Genomic DNA, 24355 nt, shown 5'->3' with positions numbered 1-24355 from the left:
TTACAGAGCACTTTGATCTGTGATTTCATTTCCTCCTTCTCCGTCTTTGAGGAGTGGACATCAGCTTGGCTGTCGATGCTTTTCAGAGCAGCCACGAGGGTGGCGTTCTCGTGTTTCTGCTCGTCCAGCTGAGCCACATAGAGAGCTCTGGATTTCTCCATGTCCTCCAGCAGGGAGGTTTTCTCTTGCTGCCAGCAGAGGCACTTGGTCTCCAGCAGATCCTCTGCCTTTTTCAGGGCAGATGCGACCTTCCTGGTTTCTGCCTCGTGTTCATTCTGAGCCTTCCCCATCTTCTCGGACATTGTTTCAAGCTGTGATTCCAGATCTCTGATCTTCTTCAAGTTCAGATTATTATCCTTATGCATCTTTTGTACTGTGCCTTTGAGGGTCCTGCTGTAAGAAGTCTTTACATCAAGATCATCCAGAGTGTCAGACGGTTTCTTACAGAGCACTTTGATCTGTGATTTCATTTCCTCCTTCTCCGTCTTTGAGGAGTGGACATTAGCCTGGCCCTGATTTAGCTGGGCTTTCAGGCCACATATCTCTTTCTCCATCAGCTCTTTCTCACGGCTCCACATTTTCTTTTCTTGGAGCTGATCAAGGATATAAGTCAGTGCATCCTCTTGGATTTCCAGATTAACTCTGCCCTCAGATCCAACTTGGGTGAGCTTCACCTTGCTGTCCCTCAGCTCGCACCCTATGTTTCTTTGAAGGGAAAGCAGAGCAAATTCATCGTTCTTGGAGTTGTTTTCCATGTCTCCTAGCTTTGTCTTCTACTGAACCTCTGTGTTTTGTCTACTCTGACTTCTTTCTGTTCTCCTACTTGACAGTGAGACGGTAAGATGTGTCTGAAACAAACCAGGGTCCGAGTACTAATGACATAAATATACATATATTCATATCTTTATAGCATTTCCAACATTCTAGAATGTTCACTGGGTCTTTGTTCCAGTCTCCTTTAAGCTTGTCTTTAATCTCTGTTGTTGCTATAGCAACAATGACAATGTTTGTTTTCAAAAACAAATGCATGTCTGGTGCTGTCATTTCTCACTAATATCAACAATTTCACTAACCTTTGGTTGGAGACCTAAAGTACCTAAAATAAAAAAGCAGAAAAATCAGAAAGGTCCGACCATCATGCTTAATTATAAATCTTTAAATGTTAAAGTAACACCTGAAAATGACAGCAGAAATAAACAAGGTTGCTGATTTCACATTTCTCCAGGATGCAAATCAACTGAAAGTCAACCAGAAGTGACTGGTGTTGTTAGCACGATGTCATACTGTAGTGATCGCATCTATTGGATACCAGTTATTTGAATATATGAATGAAATGAGTCTAAATGTGGACCAACATTTGTAATCATTACTAACATGCCTGAAATTTGGTGTAGAAAGTATCTCTATAAATAACTGCAAAATAACTGCCTCATTGGTCATTTTGTTTTAAAATGGTCCAGACATTAATTCAGCGGTTACTGTTGCTGCTAGCTATGATTGAACCTCGTCTGGTGTGCACCACATATGCCAAATTGTACATCACAATCATGGTACCAAACACACACACACACTGCACAACAGTAGCTCATATTTTACAAACAATAATATAATATTGGGCTTTACAGGAAAGACTCTACTGTAAAGCAAGGGTTCAGCTCTTAACATCATACATTTAGTGGCAGGTTCTTGGTATGTAGTTAGTGGCTGTGATATAGTTGAGTATCTGATACAGTGTCCCAATCTGATATTGCAACACATCCTCGTATCGAAACATCTGAAGAGGTCTATTGCGAGTGTGACGAACCTACCTATGTTACGTACATAACTTCAGTTTTATTATGTACGTGACATAACTTTACTACGTTAAAGTGAAAACAATTCACAGTTGACGTTTCCTTCTGGACACGAACAGCTTGACTCATTTTGACACCAGCTGTTTCCATTCCTGGCTCATCCCATTTGTTTTTAAGCAACTTTAACATTTTATAACTACCTCCTTGTTTCCATGTGCTTATTTCTTATCAAGCTTTGTGTAAGTTGTGTTCCTGACTATATATTCCTGTGCACTTCATTAAACTGGCTGAACTGAAATCTGCTTTGTGCCACTTTGTTCTCCAAGCACTCTTTGCATCCAGTAACCAGAAACCCCAAAGGGTAGAAGCAGTAACTGATGAAGTAACGATCACAACACATCATGAAATCAACAATTACACATGAGCCATAAGATCCTGGAGAAAAATACACCAATTTGATTTTATATTTATGTCCTTCCTCTGTTTGTATAAATATTATGGGTACAAATTAATATTTGTATCTACATTTAGAAAAAAACCTAATCTGATCTAAAAGCTTTATTATATCAATGAATGTTGAACACAAAATTGAAACACAAAAATGGATTTCTTTTTCTGAATATTTTTTTTGGTTATGTACTCTGTATCTCCGCCAAAGCCCAACAGCCCCTCATAGATATCAGCACACTAAATACGTTTGATGTTTTTCATCAAGATCCATGCATTACAAAATGTCAAAAAATGCCCTCACAGTACATTCCTGGATCTGTCCCTTCATCACGATCAGCACCATTGTTAACGTGGTGTATTCTGGGACGAGACCCATCCAGGATTGGTGGAAATCTATTCAGTAGTTTTTGTGTAATCCCTCTTTTCAAACGTAAACCGAACATTATAACCTTCATGAAAGGCTGTATTTATTATATTAGTCTCAGCTAGGTGTACCTAATAAACTGGCAACTGAGTGTAGGCTTCAAATACTTCCTGCTCTTCACATATGAGTAAGAGAATGCATTCAACCTGAACACAATGCATTTTGGTGAGAATAATTAAATGTAAACATTACTTGTTTTACAAAAAGCAACACATGGCAGCTTTAATTTGTTGAAGAAACCAAAAACATTTGCATGTGGGTGTTTTATTCTTTAATAATTGCTTCATCAACTTTCTAAATAGCGATGTACATGAAATTCAAGGTTTGAAGAAAATACCAAAATACAAAGTCTTTCAAACTTTCAACAGTCCAATACATATGAGAAAAAGAGAATCTTTGTTGTTAAAACCTGTGGAAGAAAAGACCTAACAATTCATTTCAGAGAATCCTTCCTGGGGCTTTCATAATAGTTATCAGGACAGGATTTCTTCACGGGGCAGTTCCTGTACTCAGAAGACTCCATTTCCTCCAGATGGAGAGGGACCAGCTTACGACTTGCAGACCGCACCCCGGCCATCTCCTCGTAGATGGGGGCCTGAGGGTGTGACTTGACACTGCGGCGAGATTTGCCCTGAGAGTCACCGAGACAGGAGGAAAACAAATCAGTGAGGGGAACAAGAGTAAACGCACTCTCGATTTCCTGTGTTAAAATCAGAGTTTGTCACATTTTCTCGAGGCAGCATTTCTAGTGGGAAGCTGCCTATTCCTCACTGTGACATGTTTAATGTTGGTTGTAAAAAAATAGTGTTGTTCATAAGCAGTTTAAACTTCTCAAAACCAAACTAAAAAGTAGAATAGAGGTTTCACTGCCTTCCTCATTGAATTTGAAGAAAAACATGCTGACAACTGACAGCGACATATTATGAAACCAGTGTGGTTTTGTGGTGAGCTGCAGAGGAACTCTATGGCACGCTCTCAGCAGGCAGGTGCTGCACATGGTAATACAGTTTTATTTTTCACTCTGTATTCTTGTGTGGTGTCATTGCAGCACATCGAGTCCACTCACTTTACACATCACCACAAACACAAGGAGGAGGAAGAGGAGGAGGGTGGCCACGGCTGCAGACAAAGCGTAGAGCAGAGAAGAGTAGCTGGAGCAGCTGCACTGACCTCCTGTCAAGAAGCAGAGAGAGAACATTAAAGATAAGAACAACAGCGGCCCCTGAGTAACCACACTGACACCATTCAGCTTCCTCGCTGCACTGCGTTCAGTGTCTGACTGTTACCTATGCATTCATAAAGTGCACAAAGATAAATCGTCACTTGAAAATAAAAGCAGTCCATGTTAGATAGTTGTTAAAAGGCAGTTCAAGTATGACACGTTCATTCAGTGGGATTGCAAAAACCACTGAGCCGAACTTCCTTCCCATTTCTCGGATGCAGTTACAATATACAGTATTAGTATTTTGAGTATTTTTATGATCTTTCACTGCGGAATGAAGATAAATGCTGATCACAAATCAACGGCTGTTATCATCAAACTGGAGTTCTGCTTGGTCTGATTTTATTAGGAGGTGGTGGCTTTTTGGTTTGCTCAGTTAAAGTGTGAAATGAGTTCAACGGCCATCACTACAATATCGTAAAACAGTTAGACACTGTAGTTTGTAGAAACTGTCACTCAAACGGAGTGTATATTGTAAATTGTAAGATAAGAGTATCTATTACTGGTTGTAATTACTCCAAAAAAGAAAAAGGGATATATCAGCCAGTGCAACAGTGTGGCTCATTTCCTCTGCCAAGGAGGTTATGTTTTCACCTATGTCAGTTTGTTTGTCAGCAGGATTACACAAAAAACTAGACAACAGATTTCCATCAAACTTGGATGGAGGACAGGTCTCAGCCCAGAATAGATCCCATTAACTTTTGGTGTGGATCTTGATAAAGGGACAGGTCCGGTAAGTGCCATGTTAATTTGTTATGCACAACACTGGAGCTCTGTGACACAGAAACAAACTATATCAGGCTTTAGCTATTATATTTGTTATTGATCTTTTTTGTGCTGCCCTAATTAATATTAATAATGTTTTTTTCTTTCGCATCTCTTGCTTTCATTGCCATTTGAAGCACTATTTTTAAAAGTGCTTTTGCTATAAATAAATTATTATTAGCTGCACAGTCAATACTTATTAGTGGGATAAATTCATTGTTGCTTTCAGTCTGTTATTGGGACTTGTTTTGCAATAACAGAATACCACCAGACTTGACACATAATTATGATTTCAAAACAATATTCAATTTATGATAAGTTGCTGTATAGTCAGCTGTAGCGGGACAGCAGCTTTCAGTTTTTCACTTTGCTCATATTATTAATCACACATTTATTAGTCTAACTAAAATAATCCAAAGCTTATAATTGTATTTTGATATAAAACATCACACCACAACAACCACATGCACTTTATATTCTATTAGCTAGAATCAGATTAATACTGAATAATTAATACTACTCATTTTATGCATGACATTTAAATATGGAGAAAAATAGTCATCTCATCCGTTATCAATGTCTATTTTTGTCTCGTGTTATCAGTTGTGCAAACACCTTCAGACATACAAGAGGAAAAAAAAAGGGAGTGTTGCTATTGTGAAACTGATGGTGCTGAGAGAAAGAGGATTCAGAGCAAGTGCGAACTGAAACACAAACCTACTCAATTTAGATGATTAGTTGCAAGGATAGATAGAAAGAAAGAACTGTTACTGATATCATCAGTTGTGGTTGTGTTATTAGAAGGCCAACATCCTGAAGTTGACTGAGGTTGGAAATAAAACAGAAGGAACAAAACACATGGCAGAGCAACAGTTAGTATGAAAAGACATTTTCATTTTCCAAAAGCCTGAAAAATAATAGTGGGTTAGTTGAAGTAACCTGGCCATCAGGTCCTGCCGTGACCCACCTTGCACAGAAACAAGGAACACTTGTCTCCCTAGACTGGTGCTGCTGTCGGGCCTGCCCCGCAGGAGCAGCTGGCAGCTGTACAGGCCGCTGTCGTCCGGCTGCAGCTGCTGCAGGGTCAGGTTGTAGGTGATGCCACTGGGGCCGGGCGCAGAGGAGAGATGGAACTTCTCGACAGGAAACTGGGAGGAGGAGGAGGATGGATGGCTGCTGCCGTGGTGATGCTTTGAGTGGTACAACACCTCCACAGCTGCCCGGCCCCTCTGCCGCTTCAGGCTCACCCCCTCCACAGCCAAGCCCTCCCAATTCGGGGGGAGACAGGGGAGCATGGCCGAGCCCCCTGCGCACGTCTCTACCAACCCCACCGACCCAGGGGCATCTCCAGAGGGGAGAGGGGATAAAACTTAGAATATGACCTGCGACATGTTTGTGCTGATGGATACAGTGAGATCATTCTGACTTCTATGAGAGTTTTCAGGACACCTTTTTTTTTCCTCCGCAAAAGATGTAGTATGACTTTAATTTTTATTTGTTTGTGGTGGCGGTGTTGTATTTTTAGATCTAAAACCAGCGCCATGTAACATGGTGAGGAATTTCATGGCCAGGCTTTTCTCCCATGATTTCAAACAGAAAATCGCTGACCAGAGTGAGTCACTGTGGACAAAATGCTGATTGTGTTTGAAATGATGGAAGACAAGCAGCTCAAATTTCAAGATCAGATGATCAGAGCTGTATGTGTTGAATGTTGAGGTTTCGGGAGCTGCTGAGAGACCATGACAACAGTCTCACCACAAAGAAAATTAGACTTTCATGCGACCATTTTTGACAAGACATCATTTATATATAGTTTGTAAGGGTTTATACATTAGTTAGACCATTAATAAGAGGAACTTTGGGGTAGCCAGGTTGTGAAATATCCTTCTTCCTCCAGCATTTGCAGTAGATCTATCTTAAACCTCATTTCTTGACAATCATTATTATTTACAACCCTTATAAATATGCTCTATTAGACAGTGCTGCTTCGTGTGAGCACCAAACCCACTCTACAAATGTCAACCCCCTGCTGCGGTTATGCGTCGGATGTTTCAACCTTCTTGTTCTTAGTTACTGTGGCTGGTAGTTTTGGAAACTTCCTGTGAGTGACAAAGAGACGAAACGACTTTGGGATGAAATAAAGAAAAACAACTCACCAGCTGTCACAAGGAGGAAGAACTCAGTCTTTCCAGGCAGTAGTATATCTTCAGAGGAAGGGTTGTCCACCACAAACTCACAGTAGTAGCGGTCTGTGTCACTGGCTCTTAGCTGAGAGATGGTCACGTTCAGAGAGTGGCTGCTCGGGTCTCCACTGACTCTCGTGCGGTTTTTGTCATCGGCCTTGTCTGCGTGGAAGTCGCTCTTGGTGTGCATGAACAGCACATTACTGTGATGCAACCAGCTACGCTTCAGGTACAAACCAAAGGGTGGAGGAATTCTCGGTTCGACCACACAGGGCAGAACCACAGATTCACCCTCCTGCCTCTCAAAGAACTGAATGTCACTGCAAACTGATCAAAATAATAAAGAAATGTGTCAGAAAACATCCCGTTTTAGAGAAGTGATTATGTACTTTAAGATATGTGCACATCAGTGGTGGAGAGTGCCTGAGTACATCTACTCGAGTACTGTAGTCAAGCAGAATTTCTAGGTACCTGAACTTGTACATCTGCTCCACTACAATTCAGAGACAAACATTGTACTTTTTACTCCACAGTTATTTGGCAACTTTAGTTACTAGCAGGTTTAGTTTAATAATACAAAATGTAATAAACAATGAATTATTATGTGATACTATAGATTAAGATTTAATACTTAATTGATCCCCGAGGCCGGGACATTCACAAGCTACCCAGCAGATAAACTATATGAAGTAGTCAAACTACCTTTACTGGCTTCAACATTAAAGTGATGAGTGCAATCCTTCAGTAATCAAAACACATTAATATTCTGAAACATGCCATTCTGCATTATGAGCACTTTAACTAATTAACTAACTAATTAACTAATGCATGACTTTTACTTGTAAGCAAGGATTTCTACACCGTAGTAATACTACTTTTCCTTAAGTACATGAATCTCCCACCAAAAGAAAAAAAACAATTCAAAATAAAATTAACTATTTTTACAAATACATTATTATCTAGCATGCAAACTAGTATGTTAGATTCAACCTGTGTGCAAAATATTACCACACACAATACTAAAAAAATAAAACAAAAATTGTGAGATGCATCCCATATTTTTAAAATCCTACTTAGTAATCTCTGAGCAATTATCTTAAATATTTATTAGGTAGACTAAATACCATCAACACCTTTACAACCACTACAAACTGCAGCCTGAAATATGACCAAAGTTAAATTATTCTTACAGCCAAAAATGTCAAATTTCCTTGTGAACGCTCACACTCACCCTTCAGTTGTAAGTACAATTCAAACAGAGACGAAGGAAGCAAATGATCAGAACTAAACTCACCACATCCATTGTGTGTGATGAACAGAATCCACAGACAGGTCAGGTACCGCATCCCAGTCATCTCTGTAATACTGTCAGAAGACACACTAATTAAGACCCTGAGGGAGGTCAATGATGTCCACCATGACAGCAAAGAAACAAGCACTCAAGACTGGGTGTCAAAAGTTTGGCTGCCTGTAAATGAAACCAAGAGGAACTCCACGAAGCTCCGCCTTCAGATCTCAAGAGGAACACAAGAGGAAGCACATGCCAAGCCAGCACCACGTATGATGGGTCAGCTCGTCCCACAGAAATACATATTATTAATAGAATTAAACATGTGATGACACAGATGAGACTGAAAGTTTAGGATCAGAATTAAGAAGCATCTGCATTGTAAGAACAAGCATGTGCATGGAGGGCCCTAAAAGGTCCACAGTTCAACTAGCTCTATTCACATTTCTTTAAACATATATTTGCGTTAATTGTCTTTTACATGGTGGAAACTTTCCACAGACAAAATTATCTTTTCATGTCCCAGAGGAAATGATTTCCTGAACAGGATGTGTCTGCTTGTGATAATAATTTGCTTCAGTGGACAGACAACTCTGAGAGAGGCCCACTGACTGAACACAAAAGACAGTGTTGTGGGCTTTACACTGACTTCCCTGACTAATGTGTGAATTAATGCTTGACTGGTTAAACATGAGAACAACTTGATACAATAATAAAGTAAATAAAAAAACATCAGATGGGCACTGTGCAGCCTCACAGCTTCAATATTTGATTATTAGCCATGTGCATCGAAAGAAAAAAACAATGAAATGTTATTAAACTTTTCACAGATTGCGTGGACAAGGGGAATTATTACGGCAACTAATCTCTTTTTATGAGTAATGTTTCGAGATAGATTAGAAAAGATGTTCACCTGTCCTCTTACACAGTCTTCCAATTTCAATGTTTTGTAATGAGACATTTAAAAACTCCCCACTTCTTATTCAAGTTTTGTGACTTGACCTAGAACTGACTTTTGGGAAATGTGACGCTTCACTTGGACCTCTATAAGACTTAGAAAACTCTGGTTACTGGACATCTAATAGTATGGGAGAAAATCAGCAGTATTTGCGGTTTCATTCTTGAATTTTTGCCACTCACCCAGGAGACTTCCTCGTGTCTGCCCGTTTCTGAGGGTACCAGGCATTTTTATTTCATTCACACACTCAACTGTAGTTTAGAAATGAGAAGTACGGTGCAGAGAGTTACTGACCATGGCAGGGCGAAAGATAGAGACATATCATGCTCATTTTCAGGTTCATAAATGTATTTTGCGTTATTACTACAATAGGTTTACATGCTTTAATGCTAATAAAACATGTGTTTTGTCATACATACAGGGCTGCAGCACTGTATTCCCCCTCTGACTTAAACTCTGTTTTAGCTCCTGTCTCTTTAAGAGAGGAGCTTTTAGTCATTTAAATATTTTCCAGACAGTTTTAAAGATCTATTCTGCATGATGAATATTTTTACTTTAGATCTAAGTGCGAGCACTATCTTCTCACCCATCTTCAGTGGTGTCAAGCTGTGCTGATATTTTGGTTTTGTGTGTCCAAGTTTTGAGAGATCTGTTTCTGCCTCCATACTTCACACAATTGAGGTAAATTTGTAGGTCTGTCTGGGGTGTGACCAAGAGGCTCCAGGTACTTTAATCTTAATATTGGTCACACACTACTACACAACTACAGTTTAGACATAAGGAAAAAGTTTGAAAAGAAGAAATTAACCATTGCGGCGCTGTAACACAAAAAGAAATGAAAACAAGATAGTAAATGGCTTAAATGTACTGCGCACACACGGTCAGTTGTTTATCTATAAAACCTGAGAAGAGCTGAGACTCAATTCTCACTTGCTTAAAGTAGAAATTCATTTTTATCAGTAACCAGCGGTTTGCACTGTGGTTCATGTATACTATGTATCAGTGTAAAAGATCAGTCTCAATGTGACGCATGTAGCATGCTATAAGGAACTATTATTGTGTTGCGCTCGTCCAGCAAAAAACCACATACAACACGTGGTTTTTTTGTTTACTGCTGCAGTTTGAGAGGCTGCAGCTCAAGGGTCTTCTCTTCTACATGCATTTCATCACTCTCATCAATCAGCCTAACTTTCTGCCGTTGTCTGCGAGTGCATTCAAACCCCACCCTTGTTGACACTTATTGGTGGATTTAAAGGCTGTGACACAAAGTGTTTATAAGGTAAAAAACTACCAATGCAATTTTGGCTTAGCAGTGCATGTTTCCCCTTACTGTTGCTTCTAACCACAAAATCAGGTTAAAAGATGTCTGACTAATACCTGGAAATGTTGACTAACAGTCCACCAGAAGTTTCCATTGCACTACTTTTAACACCCACAAGCATCGAATGGCTGAACTTCCAAGCTATGTTAAAGGTAATGATTTCAATTTAAAACGTATATAAAGCTTGTGTGATGTATTGCAAAATCATCTGTATTAATTAAAACAATACTGAATGAAGCGAATGTCAGAAAAATCTAATTGTAATTCAACAAATTATTTAAATATTTATAACCTAAAGAAAACCTAAATCTATATATTTATTTATTTTCTAAAGTCACTTATGAGCGAACACTGAGGGATGCTGCAGCGGTCTATCATTTTATATTTCAGCCAGATCACTAAGGTCCTCCACTGCTTTTCTTTTGAAAGTTCCTGTCGCTTAAAGCACTGGTGAAGATTCACTTTTGTGTTATGCACCTTATCTTTTGAACTCACTGCAAGGGATATGAGAGTGACGGCTCTCTCGATATATACAACTAAATTAAAGACCTATCTTTTTAAACCTGACTTTTAAGTTTGGAGTAATGTTACATCCTTAGGTTCTAAATTATAATCACTGTTTTTTACCCTATATTCATGACTTTTATTCATTGATCTTTAACATTTTGTATAAAAGACGCTATATTAAAACGCCCAAAGTGAGGCTCGTGAAATGAACAAACATTGAATTTCTCCATTTACTCAACGTCACTGTAAATAAGGGCCGGTCCTCAATGATTCTGAGTTTAAATGAAGGCAAATAAAATGTCACTCGGCCTCCCTACAGCACTCTATACAGGGCTCACAAACATACTAGATACTCATCATCTCATATTACAGTATACAAGAATCATTCAATTTAAAACCCTGTGTCTAACTCCACATGGTTTCTCTGGCTTTTTATCATTGGGAGCAGGTGGTCTAATGTGGATGCAGGGGGTCTGTAATAACCACCATACGTCACTAGGTGGTGCAATGGTTGCTGATTGCCCCCACACACAGAGGATCTTTTTGTGTACGTGCTTCAGAACAGGGGATTTCCCGTTTACAAGTTTGAATCCAGAGAATGAAGAAAAACAAAAGGACAGAAAAATAATGCTATACTTTTATTGAAAAAAAAAAAAAAGACAAAAAAACAAATTACAAATTGTGATGAGTCACATTTTCATTCAAATATCAAGTTACTTTACCCATTACGTAGAAATACACCTGGTCCAAAAACAAGAGTTTGATAATGACTTGAAAGGTGTCAGTGACAGACTATAAATTCTAACTGCTCATGACAGTTTGTCCAAACCACATTTATCTACAATTTCATACATTTGAACTTTCATTGGTGTCAAAGACACATTTTCCTTACATACTAATTTTCAAGAGCCATCTGCATAAAGAATACTTTTACTTAGAGTCAGTTCACCCAAGTCAGTGCTGATGGTTTCGTTTTGACTTGTCTCGCTCATACAGCAACACAACTGAGATACATTTTTGTTGGTGGTGCTCACTACATTTAAAAACTACATGTAACTTTCAACTGGAACATAACTTTGCAAAAACAATATCCCTTTTCAGTGAAAGTAGATTGTTTAAAATAATAATAAAATAAATAAATTAAAATAAATAAAGTCCCTTTAAAAAGTGTTAAATGTGTGTTTTGTGGACAAACAGGAAAAGAGTTTCTGGAAATAGATGGTTATTTCATAGAAGTTCTGTGATCACCACAAATCAAATTCTGTTCACCTCAGTTTCACCTGGGGTAAAGACAAAATCTTAAAACCTTGCCTTGTAAAACCAAAACCATCTGCTAGATCAGTGGTTCCCAATCTGGGCTCAGGATCCCATAAACAATCTGAAGGGTCAAATAATGATTGCAAGGTTAATAAAGAACAAATTATATTTCTGTTAGAGGACTGTTTAAATTTTAATTTCAGCTCTTCACGTATACAAACATCCAAAACCCACATTTCATGTTCACACTGAGGCCAGTGTATTTCTGTGACGCTGTCACAAATATTAGTTGCTTCATTTTAAAGGGAGGCACTGCAGAGATGTTACATGTGAAGATCAGTCACTCATCATGAGGACTATTAATGTGCCTTTGAAAACAGTTGTGTAATATCTTCTCTGCATGGCTGCTTAAATCAGATAAATGATCGACAGTTAGACTTCATATTTTTGACAGCAAGTCTGAGTTATAAACTAATTTGAAAGACAGATGTTCACCAGGCCGAGAGGGTCTAATGAATAATGCTAAGTTATTGATATTGACAGCTTCTGCTGCTTAAATTTGGAGCACTCTTTAAAAACACTCTCGAAAGTCCCCAAGACAAAAAGGTTGGGAACCACTGTGCTAGACACCACCAAAGAAAAGTGAACATTTTCTTTTCTCATTGGAGTGAACTGACCCTTTAACATTAAAGACTCTCAAACACACACCACCTGTAAGGTTGACTACTTACCATGTTAGTCCAATTCATACCAGACAGGACAAAACTATAAAGACATGTCACTTAAGGCAAACACTTCTATATTTTTTACACAACACGTATGCAAGAGTCTTCCACCGTCTTGTACATTTAATTAGGAATAAACTTTAACAAAAAAAACCAAAAACATCATGTAATACAAGGCCCAGCTTCCGGTTGTACAGGACAGACCCACACTATAATAAAGATCAGGTACTTACTGGGTTTAACTGACCTGTCATGCCAGCTGAGTGGGTTTTAAGGCTGATATGGAGGGGCTACAGACAAAAACAAATACAAAGCAGTAAGTGATATGGGCAGAGGAAAAACTTTAAGTATTTTCTTGCACCACCATGTTTTTGATCATCTTTATATGAACACTCAGGTTTACTTAGAGAGATCACTTTCTGTACAGTGATCTCCAGCATAGTATTCAGTGGACTATGATTATGTAAAAAAATTTGGAATAGGAAGGTGGGATAAAACACAAAACCACCCAGCAATACAAACTAGCACTGCATTAAACATTCATTCATTCTTAGGCTGTACATTTAAGTACATTTTAGCAATGTATCAGTGCTGGTGAAGGTCTCCTTGTGACCACTGTTCGCTCCTAAAGCAGATTTTCTTGTGTTCGTATTAGGTCATTAACATTTTGAAACTTTTACTTTCTTCATTACATACTTATGCAGAAATGGATGCACTAGCAATCCAGTGACCTGCTTCTGTAAATCACAACTATAGTCATTTGCCACTAAACTGTGTGTCAGAATCCCATATTTAAGATTTCCACAGGGATAAAACAATGATGGCAAACAGTGGCAAACACTCATTGGTTAGATAAAAAGTCTAAAAGTAAATAAATGAATTACCGACCTTGTGGTCAAAAGAATTAAACTAAATCCTGAGTCAACTTTTCAATCTTAAACAACTAAGCTTTACAAAATAAGCATTTAACACAAAGCTACTGCATTGCTGGGTTTGTTGTCTTGTTTGCCCCCACTGTAGTGCATTATGGGGATATGACTATGAGAAATGATAAACACTAAAATTATTGCACTCATGCATGTTTCAGTACTGGTATGCATGTAGGGACAATAAAGTTAATGAATCCAGAGCGATGTTTAATTTCTCTTTCACTGCTCCGTAAGTGTACGGCAGTATAACAACAAGTATCATTATTTATTCTGCAGTTATTTCCATCATTATCATGAGGTCACATGCAGTATTTTGAAACCAGAAGTTGGCCAAAATCATATTTTGGGCTGGTGGTACATAAGCGCACAAAACTTATTTCATTTTATACTTTAATGTCCAGTCTTTTATTAAGACAATGTAAGGTGAACTCTACAATAAACAGATGATGGCCAACTTGGTTTTCAAATACCTGATGAAATCCTGTAGTTAAAAAGAGCCATAAGATGTCTAGAAATACAACACCAGTACAAACCTTCATGACTCACCTCCACGTACGTCAGGACAAACCAGCATTGGATTTCAAGATGAATTTTATTACAACAGATTCATAAAACATTACAAAGGATGCATACAGGTACCCTTCTGACCAGGAAATATTAAAAACAAACCTGAAATAAGAGTAAAGCTAGAGACTGATGAGTCATGAATTTGTAACACTACTTAGTTGGAATCATTTTCATCACTGAGACCCTCACCAACCAAGGTTGGGGACGCAAGTCCAACAGCACCTAAGCATGCTGTGAGGGCCTCAATCAAACTATCAAAACAAAAAAAATTACAAAATAAAATTAAACAAATGTTTACAAGAGAAACTTGCCTTTGTAAGGGGTTGGTACGTTCATGTAACTCCAGCAGCTTCAAAAGAAATATGAATCATTTTAACACACTTCACTTCTATTAACCTGAGTGAAACCTATGGGGAAAAAATATGTCCTCACATGTAATCAAATAACAACAAAATAGCATTCAGGAACTTGTGTGGTGTTTGGCTGTTTTCCAATAAAGATGTTACATATAATGTCCACATGTTCTAACAAATAAAGTTGGTCTTCACCACCACTGGTCTGACTGCTTTTTGCTTGCAGCTAGGTTTGAATAAGCACAAGGATGAGAGAAAGGTGTTAACCCCAAACCTAATGTGGTGGCTGCTTTGCTGCTTCAGTAGCGTCCAGCTGGAGACATGACAGGCGGTCTCATGCCCATGGGAGGGCCTCCCTGGTAAGGGGGCACCATAGGAGGACCCTGCCCATATGGAGGCATCCCTCCAGGCATGTAGCCTGGCATGGCCTGAGGAGGAGCACCATACTGACCTGCAGGGAGAGCACATGGAGAGCAGAATGTGTTGATACTGTAATAAAAAAAATTATAAAACTTCACCTCTTTTACTTTCAGTTTTGTCTTGACACACTGAAGTGTCCTCTCAAACTGGACTCCCAGTCTGTCTCTGAAGCTCAAGTTCTGTCAGACTGTGTTCTTGCAACCTGCAGTAAGCAACTGCCTCTGTTCACTACCTGCTCTCTACATGGTGCATTCAGGGGCTGCTAGGAAATTACATCTGTACAATTTGATTCACATCCAACTGTAAAAATGATTTTTGCTGCATATGTCTAATATGTACTGATCTTAAGAGAATTGTTTTATTTTTATTTATTTTTTTGTTCAGTTAGTTAATATGTAGACTGTTCCTCAGCAGTCTTTTTATTTACATAAATAAACAGACAAAGAAAACCAAGGTATTAAAATAACCGTGAAAAAATTGTTACAACCCTACTGTAAATATACTGATTTCCTAACAAACATTTCCTTACCATGCATGGGATGCCTCATGCCAGGCTGCTGTGGTGGCATGCCTTGCTGTGGGGCCATTATGCTGCCCACAGCTGCGACCTGGGGAGCAGCCACATGGGCCTGACCCGGCCTGGGTATGAGACGCTGGTAACGAGGCAACTGTGCCTTCATCTCCTCCTGTTGGTGGGGACAACACACAAAGCAAACACTCAGACTAAGGAAACGCTGTTATGCCCCTTACAGCACAAAGATAAACACAAAAAAATTAGGAATTGGGTTCCAATGTTGGCCTGCCCTGATTTCACACTGAGGATATTCAAGTTCAGAATCAACCTTCAATATAACCACAAAAGAGTAAGGATATACAATCTAAATGCTCCATTTGACACGGTTAATATCTTTTTTTTATGAAACAAATACTCAAAACCAAACTGGTGGTTAAATATAGCACCAACTCATCCATTACTATATGTACTATTATATGTATCAATCATTACTTACTGTGGAAAGGTCAAAATAGAAAGCTCAAGCAACTTACCAGTGAGATATCCTCATCAGGGTGGATCAACTTACTAGTTGCACTCGTGGTGGTGAGGGTGGCAGGCTTATTGGTCACTGTGGCTGGGGGTTTGGCCACAGTGCTGCTAGAGGGATTAGAAGAAGAAGTGGAAGAGGAAGAAGAGACAGAGGGCTGGGTGTAGGCTGGGAATGTTGCTTTGGGAGGGTCGGAGGAGGCGGCTGTGCTGTTTGAAGCGGCAGCTCCTGAAGTGCTCTGCTGGGCCTGTGCAAAGACACAATACAGGTAAATACAGATATATGACGGGTAAAAAAGTCAAGTCCAAACTGCTGCTTTCTTACCTTTCCAAGATACAAGGAAAAACTTCAATTTAAATCATTTCAAAATTACGTTTTATCTGGTCACTCTGAATATTCTCGCTCTAAATTTGGAAATTATACAGCAATTTGACTTGTGAATAACATTATGCCAGTAGATCAGTGAAATCTTTACTTTGAGAACTAAACTCTTTAAACACTCTTTACAACTACACCATTCAGGTGCAAATTTTGCATGACACAATAGAAATTATTTACAATCTAAAACAGTAAATAAATTATCAGATGACAGGGCTCCAGACTAACAGTGTCCCATTGTCCTGGGGACGATAGATGTTTGAGGGACCAACAGAATTGAGGAAAACATTTTTTATGTATGCATAACTTCACATAGCAAATGACAAATTGAACTGCTGACTACATCAGCATATGTCTTCTCATGCTGTTACTACAGCTTCTATCAGTGGCTATGGGAAAAAAAAATCTGAGAGGATGCAGAAAACTCACTATCGATGGGATACACAACCCATTTTTCCTTTGACGCTACATTGTGAAATACGGATCCTTATTGATAATTGGCAAGAGGAGAGCTAAACACAGTAGCAGCAGCGAGTTCCCGTTCTGAAGAAGCGAAGCGTACAACAATCAACTGCAGTTGAATGTGACAACAAAACAAGTGTACACTAAATAAATTTACAGAATTAGTTCCGCTGAGTAACTTTAAAGGTTGGAAGTAAAGCTAATTTGAATGCTTATACAACTATAGATGACAATAAAATAAAGAAACAGTATTTTGACTCGGGGATGGTTGATAGTTTAGTTTTTCAGGACGGTGGTCTGGAGCCCTGTGAGATCCAAAACCGGAGATACAAGTATAACTAATCAACTGACTAGTACAAATTCAGATTGTGGGATAAAAAACTGACAGGGTGTTTCACTCATTTCAAAGCATGATGAGCCGTCATTGCAGAATGCATGCGTCAGGAGGTTAGGAAGGGTGGATGATGCAAAATAAGATCAATGTAAATCCATTGCTATGCCTCATTTTGTGTTAATTAAAGCACATGCACAGAAATAAAGCTCACAGACAAAAAAGTGTCAGTTATCGTCAGGGATAATTATCCTCTGACACCAACATCAAAGCCAACGTGCTCATTTTGATGCACAAGTAGGCCGACATGACAAATACTGTTAGTAATCAGCCTAGTTTAAAACTCAAGAATTTACAGGCAGATTAATAAGTAAAGCAACATGCAGCTGCCACAGTCCAAGTCAAAGTCCTGTCTGTGAGCGTACTTGTGGCGTGTTAGGAAAGGGAGGCTGGGAGGAGACAGACTGAAGGTCTGCAGGTGGAGAGGAAACGGCTGCTGTGCTGCTATGAACACCAGAGCCCATCTGCAGCATGGTGGAGAGGAGATCACAGCGTTGTACAGCATGTAACATGTCCACATAATCTAGCTAAATTCAATCATGAGAACAGAACATACTACATGATAGTGACACTGATTGAAAAAACGGAATGGGGAATTGAAAAAGAGGAACAGCTGACTACAGAAAATGAGGAAATAGAAATCAGAAGTGTTGAGAAATAGAAGTGCTGTGTTCAAAATAAGCTTCCGTCTACCTTGAAAATGAGAGCAATGCCTCAGAAACTTCGTAACTCTCTGAAATGTCTGTGTGTGTCTTGTTAGGGGGGTTACATTGTGCCCACCTGTGCTGCACTTGGGAAGAGAGGTTTAGTGATGGAGGGCTGGGCAGCTGGTGCTACCGGTCGACTTTGCATTGCTCCTGCTGCGGAGGCTTGGGCCATGTGGGGCATCCCTGGCCTTGGAGCCATGTGAGGTGGCATTCCTAAACAATCAACCAAACGGGTCAAAAACCCTTCTTACAGCATATTACATTGAAAACATATAAAGAGCAAAATACAGATGCAGCTAGAATACCACGTCAGTGTGAAATCTTGCATTTAACAGACAAAAAATAACACATTCAGCTACAATTTAAAAATGTAAGTAGAGGGAGTTTTTTTTTTTTTTTCTAAGGTCATAATTTGTTAGAATACATATATTTCCAAGACAATGTTGTCAACCTGTGAGTGGAATGGATTTTAAATGTCTCCTGTGACCAAAATACAACCAAAACTCACCAGGGGGTATACCAGGCATCCCTGGCATCATGGGAGGCATCATCCCACCCATTGGCATCATGCTGCAGAAGACAATAAGATCATTATGATTTGCCGTCACTATAACTACAGTAAAACTACATCTAGTGTGCACCTAGATATCTTATGAAGATATGAATAAAGAAACAAAAATTAACTTATCGAATCTAAAAGTGTATCATTCACAGTCAGTGAGAGAGTGCTTACCCAGGTGGCATTCCATGCATGGCAGGAGGCATGCCGTGCATCATGGGAGGGACACCCGGCATCATAGGAGGCATTCCTGTAACAATGAGACACAGGACATGTTCTGTTTACTTGCAGCTTAAACTGTATCAGCCCAGACAGAATGATACATAACCAGGCAACTGACCACACAGCAGATTACTTGTGCAATCATCCAACACCCTCTCCAATGTCTTACTGCTGTATGTAGACAGTTTAATGTCAGCTCAGTTTTGCCATATGTATATTATATTGCTGGTCTGAACCTAGTGGAACTGTGGATGCTTTGTTTTATTAGTACAGTGTGCAGTGTTTTTTAAATCTAAAAAAAACAAAGGGTTTCCAACCGTTTCCTGACACCAAATGCAAGACATTGTCAGGACCCCAATAAAAAATGTCGTGACCCATTTCATGGTTCCAAACACTCGACAGCCAAGTATGATCTCTGCACTTAAGCCTTACAATAAGGATGGAAGAGGGCAGAATTCAAACTTCAACACCCTTTCAAGTCTAATTATTTTAATCTTTTAAAATATTCTTTTAAAAAGGGTTTGAGTTTTTTGCTAGATTGATATTTCAACTTGTGATACTGTATGACCCCACGGAGATCCTGATATTTGAAACACACAATTTAGGTCTAAAATAGTCAAAACATTAACAGATTATCAATGAGATGTGAGTACACTTGCTGGTAATGTGAAAATAGTGGGAGAGGTTTAAATTTAGCATCGTTATGAATAAATAAATGAAAGATCAAAAAAAGAAAAACTGACAAAATGTGTCCAAAAATTCGACTACCTGATTATCAGATGTGGGACCAGGACAAGGTTTTACAGGTCACATTCGAGTCTCAAGCCCTGAAGCTTGAGTTCCGAATATGGAATAAGTTTCAGGGCATCATAAGTTATGAACGCCTGTACTCAATACTTTTACCCAAATATATTCCTTGGTGAACCATTAACAGCCTTGCTGCAGATATTCATGCCTCATTATCGCCAACATAAAAGGATATCTGGGCAACTCTCATTCCACAGTAACCAGTCCATCTATATCCTGCAACTCTTCACTCCTACTTCCTAACATAAACGATCAAGACACCTCAGGAAAGTCCTACTATACTGTTTAAGTTTTTTCTGAGTGCCTGTCAGAACCAACTACAATTCTTCACCTTGAGTATCAAATCAAGGAAATCAAAGTCGAATTCAAAGTGAACTCATGAGCACTTCTTTTTTTTTTTATATATTATGATTATTCTATTAAGCTGAGTCACCAAAGCTGATTCCCAATTTCTGCTGTTAACTCAGAGGTCCTTGCCTTGATATCCTCCAGGGTGCATCCCAGGAGCACCAGTCACAGGGGGCATCCCTAGCTGGGCCATTGGAGCAGCGTAGCCTGCCTGGGGCTGGACAGCAGCAGCCTGCTGTGCTGATGGTCCTGCTTCATCATCGTCATCATCGTCTTCATCAGAGTCGTCCTGATTGTTCTTTTTCTTTTGACTCTCTGAAAACAAAAAGATAACACTCATACCAAAAGATAACTGATGCACTTAAACAAAATGTGAATAAATACAAGCTTCTAAAACAAAACATACAATACATATTGTTGTATATTATTATTCAATTAAACAAGACCCTGTGATTTACTTTGCCCTTTAAAACATTGCTCGACAATCTTTACATTTGGTCATCTAAGTTTAAGTACACAAAGATACAATCTTTGTTCTTTTTACAAACAGTTGCAAGAAAAGCACATTTCAGTGTACAAACCTTGTGATTTCTGCTCTAACGTTCGTCTTCTTTCCTGCATGTCTTTCTCTGGTATCCCCTCCATACCGTAGATCTCCAACTCAATGTCTGTTCTTCCCGGAATTGCATTTGGTACACTGTCAATCGTCTCTTTGTGCACCTGAAAGACATGCAAAGTGAGCGAGTGTATACGGTCATACCACGCAAAGCACATGCATTTCCCTCTTTATAAAAGGACAAGTAATTGAAACTTGAGTACCATAATGTTCCAGGACCAAAGGCACTTTAGCAAAGGAAATAAAGTAATATTTACAATAAAGGAAAATGCACCCACCTGCATGCAATGAATAGCCAAGCCTGGGCCAGTGTACAGCTTCTTGTGGCAAATATGGCATTTAAAATGCTTTGCCTTCTGATGCTGAATCAGGATCTTTTCATCATCAAAGTCTCGATTACAGTACCTTGTGTAAGGAATTAAGGGTTGGGAACGAAACAGGAAACATGAGCAAAGCACCAACAATATACCATGAAACAGACAAGTTAATCAAGGCAGAGCATCACATGAAAAACAAAAGGTCATTGTCGCCTCCACTGTAAACCCTGCGTCTTTACATTACGGATTTAAAGGCCCGGCACTGCAAGTTATAAGGTTACGTAACAACTCGAAAAAAACGAGGTATCAGAGTTATTATCAATGACGCTTAGGTCGTAATTGTTTTCCTGTATCGTCAATGCATGGCTATCGGGTTAGCTAGCCAACATCGCAACGGAACTTACGTTAGCTTCGCTTGTTTCCTTTTAACCAATCCTCTGAACTAAACGATATTAACTGCAGCGTAAATGTACTCGACACAAAATGTATTACATATATCAAATATAGACTGAATAAAATCGACCCGCAAAGTGGTGATGTTAGCCTACAATGACCAAATACTTTAGCGTCTAACGCTAGCTTACAATAAGACAACCCTACGGAGGGGCTAGCTTAGGCCCTCCTTTTGTCGAGCTAACGTTAGCCTCTAGCATTTCTACGTTGGTTGTTTTGTCATCCAGTCAAAAGGATACCAGCACCATGGCTTCATCTGCTTCTTCTTTTTTCGTCCCATTTTTGAGGAATACTGAAAAACAGGCGTTACAACGCAAAACACCAATCTTATTATCTGTTTGACAACAGCATGCTGTAGTCCAGTGACAACGCCGAAAATGGCGCTTAGCTGGAGGAAGTTGTGGTGGACACGGAAGTCTCGCGAGGACAGAAAATAGACGTCACGTCACAGACACGCCCCTAGACTTAGAGCCGGATGGCTAAATATGATCTCAGTAGGCTTCTCTGGTGAGTTTCTTTAAAGATATTGTAATGATTTTAGAGGGTTTCTTACAGACTGCAAGTTTTGTTAATATGTGAGATCCTGCCTTGTACATTGTTTTACATCATATATTTAATATCATATGATTAAACACATGAATAGCAAAAAGAAACAATGAAATGTGTGATTAGAGGAAGTTATAATGTGTGTTTATGATAACCACAGTCAGGTTTGGTGCTTATTGCCATCAATGTGGCTAGAAGCTAGACTGTCATTTTTCTGATTTTACTACAGACCTACCAAATGGCATGGTGTCAGACATCTCAAACATGGTCAACAGTTTTCAGCTTCCCTAAAGCATCTGATCAGCTGTTTAAGTTAAATGATAGGAATTAGAAAAAACAATCAGGTACAAAGGGATGTCAAAGAGATGTTACCTCTGGCAACTGGCCTTTCTTAGTACTTAAACATTTGTCTTGCTGTGTTATTTCTGTCCAGTTACCTATTCTAGACCCCTCTCTCTACCTGGACACTGTTCAGCAGTGAGTCCATCACTGTGGGTGTGCTGTCTGACCTGCAAGACAACTTTGCACGTTCACATTATTGCAGGTTGTTATATCATCAGTGTCCTCTTGAGGGAGACAGTGTTGCAGAAATAAAACTGTGTCTCCTGCGTTGGCGAAATAGACATTTAGTATCCAATCTGTGATTGTATAATTTGTATAAAATTGCATGTGGCAATGTGCTAAACAACTGAAGTAGATGGGGAATTGTTTTAGAATGTAAATAAACAACCACAAAAAAAAAGGCATCAAATGGCTCCATACAGCTTGTCAGCAAGTCTCCAATTCTCCAGAAGCCCCAAGATCCCAAATTGCTTTCAATAGACATTATTTACACCTCAACACGCAGCTGAGCTCGTGCACCCACTTCATGGGGTAACGCTTTAATTTTAGCCGCTACAGTGAAGATTTTGGCTTTAAAAATGTCTCAATAATGTCTTTTCAAATCAATTTGGGAAGCTTGAAGCTTCTAGAGACTTAGATTATGACAGCCAAGCTGTATGGTTACATTTTATGGTTTCTTTTCAGTTGTGTTTTTAGGTTTTGAGTCCCCATTTATGTCTGCCGCAAAATAAAAAGGAACCAGCTGCATGTGGTGGAGCACCAGCATGTTGTGATACATTTATGATAAAACATTTCCAATCCTTTTCTAGCAAGTGGAGCCTCTATGGCACTGCATCACATTTTCTTCACAAGAAGGACACCATAGAGGGTACTTTCTCATGTTTTACCTACCGTAGGGGCATCCAAGTCAGCACATTTGCAACCTTTTAAAAAAAAAAAAAAAAATTCAAACAAGGGGGCACCAGTGCCCTTGGGATCATTTGTGACAACAACCTCACTAATGTGGCTGAATTGAAGCAGGTCATAGCTGCCAGGGAGAGTAGAGACTTTATATTTATTAATAGTTTTAGAAAAACACATTCAAAGTCACATATGGTGTAACATAATAATGTTTGGTTGTCAAAATACTTTCGCCACATGGCATCATAATTGCCTGTGCCATATAAATACTGGAGACCATAGAGTTAACCAAGCACAGTCTGATGTACACAAAATGGATAAGAACTACAACAACAATCCCACTGTCACAGCATCAACACAGCTTGAAACATTAGTAATAATTATTCATCAGAGTATAAACTGTCAACTTAAGTCCCGCTCCTTGCTTCTACCTGAAAAGATGTGAAATGCATATTAAAACAGGGCCAAATTGTAACAAGTGCTGCTCTCAGCAGGCAGCTTAAATGCAGAGACACTACAAATGCATTCAGACAGATTTTCCTTCCCTGCAGCTCCACTTGTCTTCTCTTTCTCACCAAGGTGAATGATTACCTTTGAAATTGGAGATTTATGAAGGGGAAACACAACTGAGGCGGCTTTCCTTGGCTGCCTAATGAATTTTTCATTGTACGCCTTCAAAACCGCTACTTTCCATATGGTTGTGCCGGCTAGATGGAGAAGACGTTCAGTGACAGCTTAAAGGGTCCCTCCTCTAAATGAATTATGGTTGATTCTTGTATGCTCGCACATTTCATTGATCACTTTGACGTCTGCTTTAGGTTTGGGGTTTGAAGCTAATCTGGTTTCAAGGCTGCAGACCTGTTTGGTTTTAGCACTCTACTTTGCACAATAGGGGGTGATTCCTGTCCCTGAATCTGGAATAAAACTGTGTGTGTGTGACCTTGAAGTTGTGCAAGGCTACTAGATTTAAATGCTTGAAAACCTTCATTCACATACACACAGACATGCATTTGCATTCAGATTCACCGAAGCACAGATACATTGGACAAATACAGCCGCAACAATTAGCCGATTCATCGATTAAAGGAATATTAGTTATAAA

At 39.2% G+C, this 24355-nt stretch overlaps 2 protein-coding genes across 4 annotated transcripts; both read right to left on the bottom strand.

Moving 5' to 3' along the window:
• Nucleotides 1-2915: 2915 nt before the first annotated feature.
• On the bottom strand, nt 2916-13211 carry cd7al (cd7 antigen-like). 2 transcript variants are annotated; one of them, XM_073468910.1, is made up of 6 exons: nt 13127-13211; nt 8132-8202; nt 6811-7164; nt 5622-5999; nt 3734-3840; nt 2916-3298 (listed from the first exon to the last, which is right to left on the bottom strand). In XM_073468910.1, exons 2-6 carry the CDS (start codon nt 8190-8192, stop codon nt 3101-3103), a joined length of 1098 nt encoding a protein of 365 aa, XP_073325011.1. In that variant the 5' UTR covers nt 8193-8202; nt 13127-13211; the 3' UTR covers nt 2916-3100. The 2 variants fall into 2 exon arrangements, with proteins under 2 accessions (XP_073325011.1, XP_073325018.1); XM_073468917.1 differs by having other exon boundaries at nt 13141-13197.
• A 1184-nt stretch (nt 13212-14395) lies between these two features.
• On the bottom strand, nt 14396-21864 carry znf207b (zinc finger protein 207, b). 2 transcript variants are annotated; one of them, XM_073468898.1, is made up of 11 exons: nt 21705-21864; nt 20974-21100; nt 20661-20799; nt 20209-20394; nt 18877-18952; nt 18652-18713; nt 18217-18356; nt 17802-17900; nt 16210-16452; nt 15692-15848; nt 14955-15193 (listed from the first exon to the last, which is right to left on the bottom strand). In XM_073468898.1, exons 1-11 carry the CDS (start codon nt 21743-21745, stop codon nt 15042-15044), a joined length of 1422 nt encoding a protein of 473 aa, XP_073324999.1. In that variant the 5' UTR covers nt 21746-21864; the 3' UTR covers nt 14955-15041. The 2 variants fall into 2 exon arrangements, with proteins under 2 accessions (XP_073324990.1, XP_073324999.1); XM_073468889.1 differs by lacking the exon at nt 17802-17900 and having other exon boundaries at nt 14396-15193; nt 21705-21849.
• Between the last annotated feature and the right edge of the window lie 2491 nt (nt 21865-24355).

Source organism: Pagrus major, chromosome 1, assembly GCF_040436345.1.
Source record: "Pagrus major chromosome 1, Pma_NU_1.0".
NCBI classification, from domain to species: Eukaryota; Metazoa; Chordata; class Actinopteri; order Spariformes; family Sparidae; genus Pagrus; species Pagrus major.
This window is presented reverse-complemented; position numbering and strand designations above follow the sequence as displayed.

Coding starts and splice junctions, on each gene's coding strand:
- cd7al (XM_073468910.1), bottom strand. CDS start 8,192: ATGACTGGGATGCGGTACCTGACCTGTCTGTGGATTCTGTTCATCACA. Junction 7,165..8,131: donor CATCACACACAATGGATGTG/GTGAGTTTAGTT, acceptor TATTTTGATCAG/TTTGCAGTGACATTCAGTTC. Junction 3,841..5,621: donor GTTCCTTGTTTCTGTGCAAG/GTGGGTCACGGC, acceptor GCTTCTTGACAG/GAGGTCAGTGCAGCTGCTCC.
- znf207b (XM_073468898.1), bottom strand. CDS start 21,745: ATGGGACGAAAAAAGAAGAAGCAGATGAAGCCATGGTGCTG. Junction 18,953..20,208: donor GCACCCTGGAGGATATCAAG/GCAAGGACCTCT, acceptor TCATTGTTACAG/GAATGCCTCCTATGATGCCG. Junction 16,453..17,801: donor CCTTTCCTAACACGCCACAA/GTACGCTCACAG, acceptor GTCTTTGCACAG/GCCCAGCAGAGCACTTCAGG.